Genomic DNA, 17,526 nt, shown 5'->3' with positions numbered 1-17,526 from the left:
TAGTCATTCACGTTCACACCCTGACTGTCCTGTAAAAGCTTAACTTAACTATTGCACACTAAATAGGGTAGTGCAACAAACAATTGCCTTTGTACCCAGACATTGACATTTTACATGGGCTCACTATGATGAACTACAGAAGTCAAAAGTTATTAGAAATGTTACCATCAATGAACAGTGAACTATCAGGTAAAATGAACGATTATATAGAGGGAAAGGGGTTGAACTACTGGGTTTTGTTTTGTTTTTTACATGACTCTACAATGCACTTGAACATGTTTAAGAACAAGTTAAACTCATGTCTGGCTTCCCCGTTAACAGTCACAGCAAAAGCTTTGTTTTTAGAGACCTTGTGCGCTGTGAGCATCGAGAGCCACCGAGTTCAAAAAAGATGCCCTGAATTGCTTCAAAGGTAAACTCATCTGCTTTGGATAATCAATGTTGAGGGCATACAGAAGGCCAAAGAGGTATGCCAAGGCAGTAGAGAGGTCTGGAATGTTATGTAGCACGATGTCCCCTTCCAACACAACAGCCTGTTCTCGCACAGACGTATCGGCATCGTCATCTTGCAGGATGGTGAGGATGGCAACTGATGCACCGTTCAACACTGGTTCCAAAATGTCAGTGTCCTGAAGAGAAGAAAAGTAAAATATGAATTATTGAAAGCTAAGAAAAATTAAAGACAAAATACATTTCTAAAGATCTTAACTTTAACCTCTATACCATGATGCTCATTTGACTCATGGAGGTTTTAAAAAGAAAAAGCTTATTTTCCTTTAATTAACGGCACAATATCTTTCACCAACCAACCTTGTGATGAGTTTTGTACAAAAATATTTTCTGCTGTTGAACACCCGCTAACAATGCCCAGGTGCTCCTCAGCAGAAAAAAAAGCAGCGAGAGTTATGACAACTGCAATCCTCACCATAAAATTATCTGGACTGCACTGAGGAAGTGTACATTTCCATTTTGGATTAAATCATCTTTTAAAAACATCTCATAGCAACTAGTTTTTCTTGCATTACTTTTTTGTACTTACTAAGCACTTCAGGAAAACCTGTGTTGCATCCTCTCCGAGGAAAATGGGCAGGCCTCTCAGTGCTGCTGTCTTTTGGTGGGACACAATGTCAGATGTCTAAAGAGTATTCAGTGGAAAACAGACATTTAAATTAGTATAGTAACGTGGTGTACCTACACACAATGCAAAATCAGAACTCTTATAGTAATGAAAATAAAATACAGATCAGGCCCAGCAACATGTAAAACTTAAAAAAACAAAACACCATTTTAACAATTTTACTTTCTTTTTACAAATTAAATAAAATACCGCCAAATAAAAACAAAGTAATGACTGATGACATTCATTTCCATTGATGTGTTTTGGCTGAAGCCAACATTTTTTTCTGTTATGACAAAGGTATACTCTCTTCTAAAAATGTCAGGTAAAGGAGCACTTACCTGTTCATCAAGTTTATCCAAGATGTCTTCCATCTCCTCACCAAGAGCTCCCTTCTTAGACCGGTATAGTTTCAGCAGGCCAGGCACAAATTTGTCCAGGGATGCATTGAACGTCCCCAGGAGGTCTTTGCTTGTGATCCGATGAAATTCTTCAGATATCTAAACAAGACAATAACCAAAATATTGCCATTTATTCAGCACAGAAAATTTCTGGGTAGCTGCCTTGTACAGTCTGCACCATGTTATATGCCTGACTGTGTTATCAACCGCAAAACCTACTTCAAAAATCTCTCATGAATACACATTTTGCACAGGAATAGAAACACCCTCCACAAAAAACAGTATCAATATGCAAATATATATTATGTTCACACTGAAATGTGGAATTTTTGTGGATTTTTACTATTGAGTGTGACCTTGAGAGGTGTGATCGTAATGCTCCAGGTGTTTTAAATACACATACACAGTCTGTGTGAATGCATGGCCAATGTGCACCTTGTCCGTGATGAAGGCGGAAATGTTTCAAAAGAGTCTCTTGACTGGAGCTTGTGAATTTGCAAAATCGGCACTGCATGAACTCCACCCCTGAAACACAAGAGACATAGTCAATTTTGCCAAAAGCACTTTTGCAATGGGATAAAACATCCATATCTAACACACAGAAGGAATCCATAGATGCAGGAGCTGAATACATCAACAAGCCAAAACCAGAGACATCATGAAAAAAATATGTAAGGAATCATATTAACTTACATATGACCACTTGTCTACTATATCAAGTATATGATTGATAACATACATGACATGTAACATAAATGCAAGCTTGAATTCAAACATTTTTTGTTACTATGATAAAAAAATGCAATAACTATAGAAAAATTAATACTATCTGTAACACAGTATACATCAGCAACACACAATCATTCCTTTAATATTGTCTCCTTCCCCACTATGTAAAAAGCTCTGAAAATGTAGCAATCTTATAATACAGAGCATGAAGTACAACTTTAATTTGCGTGTGACAATTAACTTACAGTACATTAGGCAATCTTACACCAGCTGACAAACTGTCAAGTCAGCTTTAAACATTACTTTAAAGTAACAGTGCTGCACCGGATAAACGGTGACTATTGAAAAAGTGAAAAAACAATATTAGACAAATATTAGACAATATGCAAGTTACTTATATCACTGTCATATAATTGGCGCACATATCCTACACCGACCCATGAAAGAGTCTCCATGACAACGCGTGCTTGGCCCAGTTTGTTGTCAAGGTTAACATAACGTTTTCATGCAAAGATAACATTGAAACTGGTTACAAAACGGGTAATAAGCTAATAAGTTTTACCATGGCAGAAGTGCTGTAAAAAGCCAGTGTGAGATACCGTCATTTAGTGATGTCTGTCTGAATTTCAGAGTGTTTAACATTAAACATTACTTTTTGCGCTGGCCACTACTCTGAGCTAAAACCTTTTTTTTTTTTTTAAATATTAAACTTTATTAAGAAACAGTATACAGAACATGTATACAATCAGAACAAAATTAACATATGCCAGGGGGTGTAATACAAAGAATTACATACATTCAAATAATTTGTAATTACTACAAATGGTAATAGTTTTCATAGCCTTTTTGTTAAGTGATCCACTAATCAATTTTATGTAACATAAAACATCATTATAGTAATGTTTAAAATTAGGTTTTTTGTTACTGTATTTGCATTTGTGAAAATAAAATTTAGCTAAGATAACTAATAAGTTTATTATAAAGTAAACATCTTCTTGTTTTTGCCTTCGAAAGAAACAAAATACAACATTTTCCCATTTCACAGTAAAGTCATTATAGAGATGTCCAGCAATGAATCTACTGAAGTCTTTCTCTGAGCTAAAACCTTCAGAGGCTGCTTGTAGCCCGATTACGACACAGCGGCGCGACGAAGGCTGCCCAAATTCATAGTGGACTCCTCTAAATGCGTCCGAGAAATACGTCCTCCTTATAATAAGCATCTCTTAAAATGTTTGCAATATTGAAACATTTCAATATAATGTAGAAAAAAAACGAGAGAAAAAAGTTACGGATCGGACTCCCCGATCCTTATTGCGCATGTGCAAATTCTATCTGTGGAATTAGTTTTAATATTAGTCTTTCTGGGTCACAAAATAAACTTTTAAGATATTTTCAGGCGTTAATGTAGCTGTGTAAATTGCTAATATCTGTTCAGTTTATTAAGACAACATATATTTGCAAAAGTGCTCCGACGCTTTCGGAGACGTCTGTTACCCACCAGCTCGATAGCTAGCCAAGGGGGGGGGTCAATTAAGTCACTTAGATAACTTAAAAATGCTATAGTTGGCCTTTTTCAGTGTTTTACTAGTTCCATCCTCCCGGGTCCTCAGGAGGATGCAGCCTAGGCGCTTGTAGAAAATCTTAATAACACATGTAGTTAGCTTACCTGCTAGGGTAAATGGTCGGCAGCTCCAGCACCTGTCCAAAACTGCAGAAGTGAAAATCCTCAATGGTCGAAAAATTGCATTTTACATCCAAATCTAGCCACGATGGTTCAAATTTTCTTAGGAGGTTTTTAGTCTAGAACACATGGTAAACCACTATCACACAGCTCAGGTCTGCTCAAGCTCAGTTGAAAGTCCGTTTGGTTTAGTTCAAACTTGTTCAGACCACATGTGCCAGTCATCTACGGGGTTTCCCACTGGTTCCCAACTTGACTCAGAAACTCTGCTCAAAAGTTGATAATCTTTGTTATGCTGTCTAGAAAATCTTAGTTAGGACAACAATGAAAGAAATTTGTTGGGTAGACAAGCTTTTTTAGGTTGTAAATGGAAAGTTTTATTTCTAAGTCAGTTTAATTTAAAAACTTTAGTGAAATCAACAATTGCTAGTTATCGTTTTTACAGTGTTGAAGAGTTTTTCCGTGAAAGACTCAGTGACACAGTACGGAGTAGGAATTCTGGGATTTGATAATTGCCTCTAATGACCCACACCTGTGTACCTCGGCACAGCTGCTCCTAATCAGCAGTTGTCTTAACAGAGTGCAGAAAAAGGAGAAGGACGGACAAAGGTGAGCATCTGCTCAACCTCGCAAACTTATTCCTCTGCAGGATTATCCCTGGAGGACATACGAAGACCGCCAAGGTGACTACACTGGCAGCACAACTCCAGTTTTGGTTTCTGTACTCTCTTGCTCTGGTGCACTCAACTTCCAAGGCCTTTGTTTGCATGCTGACAGTAAAGCCCCAAAGGGTTACCGTTTATCCCCATACATGCTTTATCCTCCAGGGTTTGCCTACTCTGCCATGAGATACAAAATATTGATTGCAATCCCCAGTTTTGAATAGAGAAAAAACACAGATTAATGACCCTCCCTCCTGCAGTTTGTCTCCAGACCATAACAAAAGTCAGCCAATGTTAATAGAACTGAAAATTCAAAACTCCGACTCACAGTTCACACGTGAGGGATAAACTTTTTTGCAAACACTCCAGAAATTGCCCATGAATCTTACAATCTCGATTGTGGCATTTGATCTCAGTCTCAGTAAGCACTTTCTCCCGTAGCATTGCCGATCCATCACGTTGTCATGGATAAAGGCCTCATTGTGCAGATTCAGTGATAACAGGGAACAGGTTTGATAATATCGAATGATATTTTCTGCACATATCTGACACCGTGTCCCGATTCTGTACTGCAGTACAAAGTGTATCTAAACTTCCTGGAATAGGCTCATGACTACACATAGCTGGAAGTCTTGATTACCACTATTTTTTTCCATTTAGAGTCATTTCTTTTCATTTTCTGCTTTATGTGAACACCTGGAAGAAATCACTTTCCTCTAAAACCAAACAAATCATTGGATTAAATTAACAGTGTGTGCCTAACAAGATAAATGGAGACAATGATGCATGCTGCCTCTTTTTATAGCTAAACTGAATCACACACGGCTCGTTTTGAAATATATATTCAAACTTTAATGTGACTCAAAGAGCAACTTTTGCTCATTGAACCAGACCAGAATATAGAGTGCAGACTCCAAGGTTTTGGACAGTGATAGATTTTCTATTGATTGGCTTTGTCCTAGAGAACAATTGAATATAAGATTCAACACCGACAGTGGTTAAAGTGCTGAATTTCAGCTTTCTACATGTTCTTGCAGTAATTTAGGAGAATATTGTTCAGGTCCAGTGTAGGAATATCTATGGACGAGTCTAACTATAGACCCACGGCATGGCAATGAAGTTTGGACTGCTCTGAAAAGATATATATGGAACTTTTAAAAGAGCATTCGCCCCTTTTAAAATATTTTAACATAAGTACAAGCACACTTAAGCAAGTAGAACAGCCAGAGATCCAGACAGTGAGTCAAAGGCGGATCTACAGAGGGGCAAAGGGAGGCAACTGCCCCTACTGCTGCAGAGCCTTGCATCCCCAACTATGTCCTTAAAATACTTGTAAAAACGAATCGTCTAAACCTACCAACCTAAAAACTGTCTTTGTTTTCTTAGAAGAGATAATGATACAATAAATAGTTATATTATATTATACATATAGGGGATGCCACCCTGCCTAGACCTTTTGCCCTTCCTTTGCCCCCCCATGTAACGTTCAAAAGGTTATATACGGGTTATATTTCTGTATAAAAGAAAGGTCTTGACACACCAAAGTCACTTTGGAGATGATAGATGAGCGGTCACAACCTGGTAGCCATCTTTAGAGCCACCAGGCAACAAGATCCTAATATTATGGCCATGCCGCAGTCTCCAACTGCTGTTTTCCCTGGTGAGACTGTAGTATAGTCAAATAATAATTGTAGTAAAATTTATTATAGAGACAAATTTAATCTTTCCTCCGAGGTAAAGGTTGCACAAGTGTTACCCTGACCAGCGAGAAGCAGTTATGAGCTGCTTGCATATATTGTTCTTCATCAGCTGCACCGCTTGCAGTTTTATTAAAGATTTTGACTGTACAGTGTGAGACTGGCGCAGCCAAAAACACGTCATTTCCAATTCTGTTTAGCTGTCAGACTTTTCGGGACCGTTGAAGAGGCTCTTGTCAAGATTATTTCCAATCATGGCGAGGCATTTATTATCGGTGACCCCTTATCTGTCCCTCCCTGTCAGATAATGACAGTGCTAGAGAAAACAACGGGTTGACCTTCATCTAAACCCTCCACTGGGGAGAGTCTGACAGCCGTTATGTACGCATATGCGGCTCTTCACGGTTGTACCGCTTGTGATGGACGTTGGTTGCAATGCGAGGGAAATCACAGTGTTTAAAGCAAACGTGGTGTTTTCCTTTCGGCTTTGTTACCTTTCTTTTATTCCCCGTCTCTTGTCAGCACCTGTTTTTTTTTTGGGGGGGGGGGGGATGTTTTTCTGGTGACAGTTCTCAGAGTCACGCTTTAGATTAACTGCATTTATTCATTAACAAACCCAATATTTTAAGCTGCCCGGATTCCCATTATTTTTCTCCAGGAGACTGAACTCTGTCATGCATTAATTTAATTCCCTCATGTATGAAATAATATCCTGCCTAAGTCAGCCAAGCCATTAAGGCTAGTTTTGCTGCAGCCTGATAAGTGGATGTATGAGGAACAATGATTAAACGATCTCAGCAGCCTTCCTCCCACTCTCTCATAGGGGCTTCCCCTTGTCCTTTCCAGCACAATCACGCCAAGGACCTTTTTCACTACAGCCTTAGATTGGGATTTTCTATTGATTGTCTTGAAGAATGAAAGGACACAGCTGTCTAAGAGCAGCTCGTCATTTAAGAATCAGCAGTATTGACGGCTACAAGGTTTGTAAGAGTGTCCTGATATTTAAAACCCGCTTTTATTCCCAGGCTTCCCTTTCAAATGAAAAGCTGAGGTTATATTTCTGCAACAAAACAAAATCAACAATGCTTTGAAATATTGACTATCACTGTGGCAGCCCCTTTTACTCATTTATACACACATGTATAAATGAGAAGTGTGACCTTCAGAGAGATAAATGAACAAACACCTGCAGCTCTGATTCTTATTACAGACTGTGCAATGACTTAAAAAGTAGACAGAGCTGTTACTGCTAAGACTGCCAGTGTTTTGGAGTGTTACTTTGTACCTTTTGTGATCCTGAATAGACCACACATCTCGCAGATTCCCCTGATGAAAGAGAATAAAGTGCTACAGAAGTTTCTGAGACGCTGGGACTGCTTTCTGAATGACTAAATACTCTGTGTGCAGCTTTTAGTGACTGAAACTCCAGTTATTTGTTTAAAGCATAAACACTGTGTGTGCATTGCTCCATGACTAATACAATTACAGCCTCACTGCTGTTTTCCATTTCTATCTTTTCTTTGTATTTTGCAATGAATTGACAGTGAGGAGACATGAGGAGAGATGGGGAGTTGGGCTGATTAGAAGATGCACCAAAGATTTGAACCATGAACCTCTGCAGATATGTGCCTTGACTCTGATGCTACAAGGATGCTATGCATAGTATAGACAGTATACCTTTTTAAACTTTACAAAAAGGTATGTTTTATGGTTTTATTAGATGTTGCTCATGTGTCACCTTTACAAAAGATGTTTGTAGTGCCAAGTCAGAAAAACAAAACCAATGTGCCTTAAACCTGCATTCTATCCCACGGCCACCAGATGGCGATAGCTGTGGTTGCGAAAAGACTTCCAGTTCTATTGATGTCTATGAAGAAGCAGCTTTCTTGACTTTTGTAAACACTTTCCAGAAGAGTTCCTGGGTTCAGTCATTTCTTTCATGTTCTGTTTCATAAAAGATTAGACCAATGTTTTTTATCTTGTCATCTGGGATAGCATGTAACTGTAATCACATGCTATTAGCTAATATTGTTATTCTTTTATTTTCTTTTGCCAATGGTAATGGCAGCAGTGCTCATCACAAAGCTTCCAAAGGGACTTCAGAAATCAGCACGTGACATCTCAGTAGCTACATCCATCTTTTACACTATCTATGCTTTACTAAATGGGGCAAATTCGCATGTCAGGGCAATCCCCAATGACCAGCTGATAGGTGTGGTTAGTTTTACAGGTGATTTACAAAAGTTGCCATGTTTTCTAAACACAGGTGCAGTCAGGTGATTTCAATATCAAGCGAAAAACCTCAGCGTTGAATATCAGAGCAAATCAGTTTGTGCATTTGAGTTACTCATGACAAAAGAACTCCCAGAGATACATATGAGAAAGAATCAGTTGTAAGAATCTCTGAATTCCCACCTTGTATGTGCAATCTTGTTACTGCATTCGCTTTGAGAATACCGGCAGTATTTCTTTAAGGTTATCAATGGTGCTATCACTTTCATTTAGTTGTTCAGACTTGATTAGATATAGGCATTCAGAGCGTTGAGACAGGGTTAGGAAAATACTGGGTTTGGAGTTGGGAGGGATCCACCTCACTGTTGCCTTTCGATTATATGATAGGCTGGGTTTTTGTTTGCTCATTTATGTATCTGCTCGCTTCTTCCAGAAGCAAGCAAACGAGAATGATATCAGCATTTTAACTTCTTTCTTGATCTGTTTAAGCTCATTTAACCAATAAATGCTCAGTGAAAATTTGGTTTGTGTCTACATCATTTTCTAATCCTCCTCACTTCAGTGGAACATGAGAAAAAGTGAAAATGTGAAGGTGAATTCATAAGGACTGAGGAAACGAGAGCTTCAGTGCTCAGAGACCTTGAGTGCACAGCCACTAGGCTGCTTAATAATGGCATTTTTCACCAATTCCCTTGAACATGTCTGTGTTGCAATGTCTTCTTACCCTCACTAAACACATACCGGTCTCTCACTGATGGAATATGGTTTTCCAGAAAGCGCTACATGTCCTGAAGCCCCTCTGCCTCCCTGCAGATCAGTTATTAACCTTTACCACAATTAAAACGATCAATCTTAGACGACCAGAGGCAACGCAAACCCCAGGATGGGACACCATGTGAGCAGGCACTTTGGAAACCCCATTGATCCCCCCGCCTCCCCTTCTCTCTCTTGTTTTTTTAAGGGCCGTTTATTCCACCGACTCTGAGAATGATTTACATTATCTCCTCAATTAGCAAATGAGAATGAAATCTGCTGCATTTTCTTCCTCACCCATCTTGTCCCAGCCTTCCTCCCTTGGGTTATCGTCCCTGTAGGGCTAGGCCGGTGTTTGCCCCTCCTCGCTTTGGGTTTTATTCATTTTGTTTTTAATTACTTTCGATTAGATTCTTGCCTATTATTGTTGTTTATATTCTGAGGATCAGCACCGTGGATTTTCCCTCGCTGAGATGCTCGTACATCACTGTCAAACCGGCAGCCATTTTATCTCTGGCTTCTGAGTGGAAAATAAATAATGAGTTGAGGCCTTTCCTGTCCGAGTGGGAGAAATTCACCCATCAATAACGCTTCTTCCATCGTCAGGTAATGAACTTCCCGTAGAGAGTAAATTTTTCACAGAATTTAAAACAAAAATAGCTGCAATCTTTTCAGATATCATGTTGAGCTTTAAAATACTTGTAAAAATGGCATTTATATAATTTTACAGGACTTTTTTGGGGTTGTTGAGGTAAAATTCAACCTTTTAAATCTCTCGCAGCAATCGACAAACCTTCACCTCATCAGTTTTGTTTTCTTTCTCGTTCTCTTTCAGCAGAATACAAATACACAGACCCAGAGGTGTGAGAACCGAGGCTGGACCGACTCACAAACTGAGCTACTAATAATTACTCTGATGTGACATTTGCTATTTTAGCTTTAAGCTTGGCCCTCGACCTGCAAAAGTCATACCCTTGTCTCGGCTAATTTAGTCTGAGGGCGGGTACCTGGATGCAAGTCATTTACCTTTTTCTTTTTTAGTGCTCATGTTACGATGGCCCTCTCATGCATGACTGCATATTGCCATCAAAGTGATTTGAGTGGACGGCTGAAAGAGTGTAAGAGGGAGAGAGAGCAGGTGCGAGGAAGCGGTGGGAGGACATGAGAGATATCAGCGTGAGGTTTGTGACACAGAGCATTACCTCGACCGGCATCAATCTCTGAACATTTCTTTCTTGGAAAAAAAATCTAAGTTCAAGACCCTTTTTCTTAAAGATCAGGTCTGTCTTTAAAAGACAATCTTCTCAAAACGTGAACCAAATGGTAGAAAAATCCATTTATCACTGCTTCCTCAGTCTGATAATCAATACAACTTTCATACTTGTCATTGCTCATTCTGCTGTCGCGCTCTTATATGTTGTCAAATGATGGCCAAGTGGTTCACAAAGATTGTGACGACCTCCTTTAGGAACACTGAACTAATTGTATGTCTTCATCAGACTCTCGCATTGTTATGGAGGAATTTCTGCCCGCTCTTCTATGGGGCCCATTGAGGTTTGTGGCCATTTTTTATGCACAGCTCTCTACCTGCAACACTTTTTGCTTGGGAGGATTGTCTTGTTGCATGACCCAGTTTTAGCCAAGCTTTAGCTATCAGACAGAAGGCCTCACTTCTGACTCTTGAATACTTTGATATACAGAGGAGTTCATGGTCAAGCAATGACTGCAAGGTGTCCATGGCCTGTGGCTGCAAAACAGTCATCACCCATCTACCACTGTGCTTCACAGCTGATCTGATGTGTTTGTGCTGATGTGCTGTTTGTATTCCTTCAAAAGCAGCGCTGCACATGACAATCAAACATCCCCACTTTGGTCTCATCTGTCCAAATGACATGAGCAACATTTCAGACTCTAAACCTCAGTGTGTTAAAAGTTACAGAACAATTATAAACAGACTGAAGTGTATGAGCATGGCATTGTTTTGAAAACTTGCATCTTTACAAACCAAAAGACTAATGGAAAAATAAGTTTTACTTGAGCGTTGCCTTCAACTTCAGGTGAAGTTGCTAGAAGATCCACTCCTGGGTAGATCATACCATTGTGTTAACACACACCCGAATGTTCCAGATCAGCAAAGTGACAAAACTTCTGCTTTTATAGAGGTGCTCACACTTGTTAACGATCAGTTATTCAAGTGCATTTGATTAGCAGCACCTGGCTGCTACTTACCTTTGTAAGTCCAATGGAAGCAGTAAGAGTCCTGTGAAAAACACTTATTTTCAGATGACTCTACATACACGTAAATCCACATTGTTGTTATCAAGATTATTTCCCTCGATGTATCATTATCAATTTATGAATCAAATACCAACTTCATGCTCAAATGCAACTAACCTGTGAACTTTTACCCTTGAATAATTCAACAGTTACAGGCATGTCTTTGTCAAATGTGACTCCCATGGCTCTCCGCTTGGCCTGATTGGTTGAGGAATGTCAGGAATAATGCATCTATGGTGAGCTTAGACATTTCCGAGTTGTCAAAAAGGATAACTGGACCTGCTCACTAATGAGCTGCTGGGCCCAGCCAGCAATATCTTTCCCCTCCGCTGGCTGATTGGATGTCTTCACTCGTCTGCAGCCTGGGCTCTTATTATGTTCAGGTATTTATAATAATAGCCCGGCAACCACAAAGAGATGTCAAGCTTGGGCCCTAGAGAACATTGGATAGCTTATTAGCGCTATGAGCATCAGCCAGGCAGAATTCAACAAGAAATCGAAGGCAGCAACGTCGGATGAGAATTACAAAGCACGTGACTGTCTGTCAACCACGTCTTCTCTTTGCATGAGCCGAGTTCGGCTTCATCGCTTGCTGTTAGATCTGCCAGCCGAGAATTGACTTTTAAGCATTCATGCAGGTAAGTATTGGCTTTTGTGTTTAGGTTTGAAAGAGGGTCAGAACTGATTATGCTAATTTTATATTCCATTGCAGATCTGTATTGTGACTGTCTTTCCCTTTGAAAAAACCTGCAAGAGCTCAGTGTCTTGGAAACAACACTATTGATCTGCCGGTTACATTTTCATTTGCTTTAAGCATTTGTTGTGTTGTATGATTTCAGTTTCCAGCGCTTATTCAGAGCGAAAAACACAAGGACTGAAGCAATCATGGCATAAAATTACAAGGAAATGGCAGCATGGCTCTGGGGCTGGAAACACCACTTTCTTGATTGATTTGCCATTTTGGTTCAGATGGAGGTATCTATGGGTTGATTGCTTTGAAATATTGTGCAGACATTTTTGGTTCCCAGAGGATGAATCATTGTGAATTTGCATTAGACAAAGGTTGATCTGTAGCTGAACAAGTCACTAGAAAGGAGAAATGGACACATTTGTGCTTTCATATGACTGGCTCTGCGGTGGTTGGATGCATCAGCAGGGATGATGAGACAGAGTACCGGGCTGTGGTCGACTCCTTTGTCACGTGGTGTGAGCAGAATCATCTGCAGCTCAACGTGGCAAAGACCAAGGAACTGATCGTGGACTTCAGGAAGACCAGGAAACACTTGACCCCTGTTTCAATCCAGGGGGTCAGTGTTGACATTGTGGAGGACTATAAATACCTTGGAGTACACATTGACAATAAACTGGACTGGGCTAAAAACACCACAGCACTTTACAGGAAGGGCCAGAGTCGTCTCTATTTTTTGAGGCGACTGAGGTCCTTCAACATCTGCCAGAAAATGCTGAGGATTTTCTATGAGTCTGTGGTGGCCAGTGCGATCCTCTATGCTGTTGCATGCTGGGGGAGCAGGCTGAGGGTCGCAGATGCCAACAGACTTAATAAACTGATCCGTAAGGCCAGCAATGTTGTGGGGATGGAGCTGGACTCCCTCAAGGTGGTGTCGGAGAGGCGGATGCTGTCCAAGATAAAGACAATGTTGGATAACACCTCCCACCCACTCCATGACATGCTGGTCAGTCACAGGAGCTCGTTCAGTGAGAGACTGAGATTACCGAAAAGCACCACTGAACGACACAGGAAATCATTCCTGCCTGTGGCCATCTCCCTGTACAACGCATCCACTTAACACACTGTTTGCTGCTACAACTACACATGTTTCTTTTCCAAATATTTATTTATAAGTGACTTATGTATGTATGTATGTATATATATGTATATATTGTACTATTCTTAGTTAGCGTATTGTCTGTCTTGTCTTAATGTTGGTTTAAAATGGAGCACTGTAACAAAAAATAATTTCCCCCAGGGATCAATAAAGTATTCTGATTCTGATTCTGATTCTATGTTTTGTTTTTTTTACTTGTTTATTCAAATAATACAAATATGCAAAAATGAATGTGCACTAATGTGATTCTGATAAAGGCAAAATAACCTTGTATACATCATCTGGTCTCTCTTTTGTCTTCTCTTTCCCATCACCAGGGGTTTCTTCTGCTTGCTCATAAGAGGCCATCAGATTGTTAGGTTTACTCTGTGTTATTGCAGGGTCTATACCTTATAATAAAAAGAGCCTTGAGACTGTTGTTATGGTTTGGCACCATAATGGTCTCTAAATTTATGGCTCAGAGAAATCCAGCATGCTACAATGCTGCCGCTGTTCGACAAGCTTTTAATAATGGAAATACAGACACTCCTAAAGGACAAACAGAACCAAAAAGAGACGGGAGCCTTGGCTAAAGCAAACAAAAGAGGAAGAAGACCGTGAACCAACCACCCAATGGGCTGGATTCAGGCTTCTCCACTATTCTCTTTCTTCTCCTAGTCCTGGAAAATCAGACCAATAGAAACTAAAATCAAAAATAGCAGTGCTATGAAAACAACACTGATAAAAACATTAAAGCAATATGAGTTTAATTTGTATCATATTTTCCAGATGTGGCATTGTTTTGCAATTTATTGCTTTAAATTTATCGTGCAATTTAAAAACTGCAGTTTTTCAGGGGGTGGGAAATGACACCAATGATGTTGAGGTCGCAAAACACTCACAAAAACTCATGTATCAAATATGATAGGGTTACAGGTATCTTGTGTGCTGAAATATAACATTATGGAGGGTTAAAGCAAGCCTCAAAATGTGACGAAGTGAGGCCTTGAATGTACCGTGGAATACTATAAGTAAAAAGACAGCTTCATTAATAAAATATGTGTACTTTAATGTCTGTTGAAAACAACAACACCAGAGATGCATCACTTCAGAATTAGTATAGTGAAGCACTCCAGCCAATCTCAATGCCCAAGACCCGCACGGACAGAGATTGACAATCTTATAATGTTCTCAAGGTACAGTGACTACGTTTTTAAAGATTATTAAATAGAAAAAAAGGAATGTTGTACTTAAAAAGATCCACTGATGGTGTGTAATTATATCTTCCAACAAACTGATGTGTTCTCGTAAACTTAGAATTAATCCATTAAAATACATAGGAGTGGGCACAGTTTGTGGAAGTCCCACCATTTCAATACAGTGGCCAAAATGGACGTTGGCCTTCTTCGATGGGGTTTTATAGATGTGGTTACAGACCCACCACATACATATAAAATCTTTACTTTCAATTTAAAAATCACAAATAACTCTTTAAACCGATTTATGGCTATTTTCATCATCTTTTTCTCATTATGTCTTTCCTCCTCTGCACCAGTGCTATACAAAAACATGCATAAACATGTCTATTATTCCTGATATGGTTGTAACTACTTATTGTCAGCAGATTAGACATGCGACCCTCCTATCTCTGGACAACGATCTGGCTAAACAACATCAATTGCTGTTTATCAGTCAACATCATACCAGCTAATGTCAGGCTGAAGTATCCTAAAAATCTCACTTTTCCTCTGACAAATAGTTTGAATGTATCCTCATATCATACAAGAGCTTATTCACTAAGTGTCCAACATTGTTAGACTCAGACTTTCCTTTCAGATAAACTGTCACTAATGCTGGCTAACAGCAGCTAACCGCGGCTAACGGCTGCTAACAGTGGCTAACAGCTGCTAACAGTGGCTAACAGCAACAAAAACAGAGCGCTTACCAACAGGAACGTTCAGGATATCCTCAAGAACTCACCTCAGTATGACTGATAATGAACAGAAGTGAGCTCCACTGACTCATCGACTCATCACAAAGTTTTACAGCCTCCTCCAAAGCAAATACATGGTGGGCACATGCAGTATTGGCAGCTGAGGTAAACAGCAGACTGACAGCCTACACTCACTACAAATGAAGAGCGGTCACCGTAGCTCCGATTATGCATTTGAATTAGGAAAGGTAAGAAAACAGAACTCATTTGACTGCAGTCTGCACTCTACTGACATCTAATGGTGAGATTTCACTCACTGTACCTTTTAAACAAACTCAGGCATTTTAATATCTAAAAACAATTGCAATCACCAATAAACAAGTCCTTGTAAAACATAATAAAAATAGCATAATACACATATCTTTACAAAAACAAATCTCATCTCACAGTATTAGATGTTATCAGATCAACCATTTCTTCCCTAGGACCAGTTACCAGGCAACCAGTGGATATGTTGTGTCCCAAATAGATCTTACACACTAATTCTAAGGAGGTTTTCAGTAGTTAGTGTGGTCACACTGGAAACAAAAGACAAGAAAGTGTACTCCCAACGGCGTGTAATGACTACAACATTGTGTGTGTGTGTGTGTGTGTCCTTTCGCGCTGTTAAATGGATAATATTCTTCATTAATGCATAGCACAAGAGAACAGAGGAGCTGCTCTCAGCCAGAAAACAAATCATACTAATTGTTGATGTCGGTGGAAACAGTTCCAGGAAAACCAAAATAAATAAATGAACAAAAAAAATAAAATAAAAGCATTTTTGATCAAACATTTTGTTGTCTTTGCTTGCATTAATTGGCGCTTTGCAAAGTTCCAGTATTGCATTATTCATCAGCACAGAGTAATACGAAGATGAGTTTATATTACCGTATGGAATAACTATGAAGTATTGAATTGTGGAATAATAGAAGGAGCTTAATCATTTTTATTCCTTTTAAGCGTGCACGCACAGAGTAGTGTAAGGATATTTCTCCACCTCACTGGGTCTCCGCCACCGCTGTCATCGTTCATGTCTGCTGTGCCCCAAGCTGCTGCTGAGTAGATATGTGTTGGTGACTCATGGATGCTGTCACGCATTGTCCTTTTTGTCCCCTCCTCTCTCCCCCAACATGTCTGGCAGGAATGAGCAGGACTATTCAACTCTGTAGATGTCACCAAGCGAATGACACACACACACACGGAAATCCAGCAGGGTGGTAGACTCCTCGGTCCTGATAGTGGCATATATTTATATAAATCACCTATATTTAATTTCATTTTTCTATATACTCAGATTTCAGCTTGTATTTGCTGAGCATAATGGAAAAACGAGAACTGGAATATGGGAAATTGCCAGGGCAATGAATTCCTAATATGAATGATGATTAAAAACGCATTGAGCTCAGTCCAATCACCAGTCTGCTGCTTTCTAATAACATGATATTATAAGACTATCATGAAGTTCTCATCTGCTTTGTTCACAGTTATTATCTCCGTTGAGAGTGCGAGAAGTAGCATCATGTTTGTGGCGGGAATATCCTAATTGTGTTTCAACAAGATTGATTTGATCTGCCCTTTAGTTCGTGACACAACATTTAAATGGAGCATTTAATCTCCCGTCTTTGTGCCCTCTCATTTGAGCATTTCGGCGCGCACACACACACAGAGGTGCACACATGGTTGTGCTCACGTATGCACAAACCAGCCACACCAAGCTAAGAGAGAGGCAGCTGGAACTTGTTAATTGCGGGCGCTAAATTCAAACGCTGTCGTTATCTTGGTTGGCAGAGGCATAAATATTAATATATCATAAAGAGCCACAAAAAGCTCGCCCAGCCTCATTTGGATCCATATATATGCAGCTGTTAGTGTCTACTGGCGAGAAAGAGACCATCGGTTATTGAAGAAAGGGGTAGGGGGAGTTAGAGAAGGCTGTCATAGAAGGAGCCTTGGCAAAGATGGCAGGAAATGACTTGCTCTCGAAATGGAGCCACTGAAGGGAAGCGAGCAGTGAAGGAGGAGGATGCTGGGAAATGGGAGCTAACAGTGTCATCCAGGGGCTCAAAAAACACAAAATCTAAATCGTGATTCAAACTGAAGTGGAGGCCTGCTGAAAAGAGAACGTGCAAAAACATCTGCTTTGCAAAAGTTTCCACTTGATCGATGCACGTGCACT

General features: G+C 39.8%; 1 protein-coding gene across 1 annotated transcript; it reads right to left on the bottom strand.

Annotated features, from left to right (window-relative positions):
• Window positions 1–341: 341 nt before the first annotated feature.
• LOC146674998 (uncharacterized) lies at window positions 342–4,351 on the bottom strand. Its single transcript, XM_085401124.1, has 5 exons — window positions 3,914–4,351; window positions 1,922–2,043; window positions 1,459–1,617; window positions 1,040–1,135; window positions 342–629 (listed from the first exon to the last, which is right to left on the bottom strand). The coding sequence occupies exons 2-5, from the start codon at window positions 2,030–2,032 to the stop codon at window positions 342–344; spliced, it is 654 nt and encodes a 217-aa protein (XP_085257250.1). The 5' UTR covers window positions 2,033–2,043; window positions 3,914–4,351.
• Between the last annotated feature and the right edge of the window lie 13,175 nt (window positions 4,352–17,526).

Source organism: Rhamphochromis longiceps, linkage group LG3, assembly GCF_057381845.1.
Source record: "Rhamphochromis longiceps isolate RC_006_pf linkage group LG3, R_longiceps_female_GT1.1, whole genome shotgun sequence".
Lineage (NCBI taxonomy): Eukaryota > Metazoa > Chordata > Actinopteri > Cichliformes > Cichlidae > Rhamphochromis > Rhamphochromis longiceps.
This window is presented reverse-complemented; position numbering and strand designations above follow the sequence as displayed.

What these genes read in the sequence shown, in the direction of transcription:
- LOC146674998 (XM_085401124.1), bottom strand. Translation starts at nt 2,032, where the DNA reads ATGCAGTGCCGATTTTGCAAATTCACAAGCTCCAGTCAAGAGACTCTT. An exon ending in CATGCATTCACACAGACTGT is followed by an intron (nt 1,618 to 1,921) that starts GTATGTGTATTT and finishes TGTCTTGTTTAG; the next exon opens with ATATCTGAAGAATTTCATCG. An exon ending in AGGTTTTCCTGAAGTGCTTA is followed by an intron (nt 630 to 1,039) that starts GTAAGTACAAAA and finishes TCTTCTCTTCAG; the next exon opens with GACACTGACATTTTGGAACC.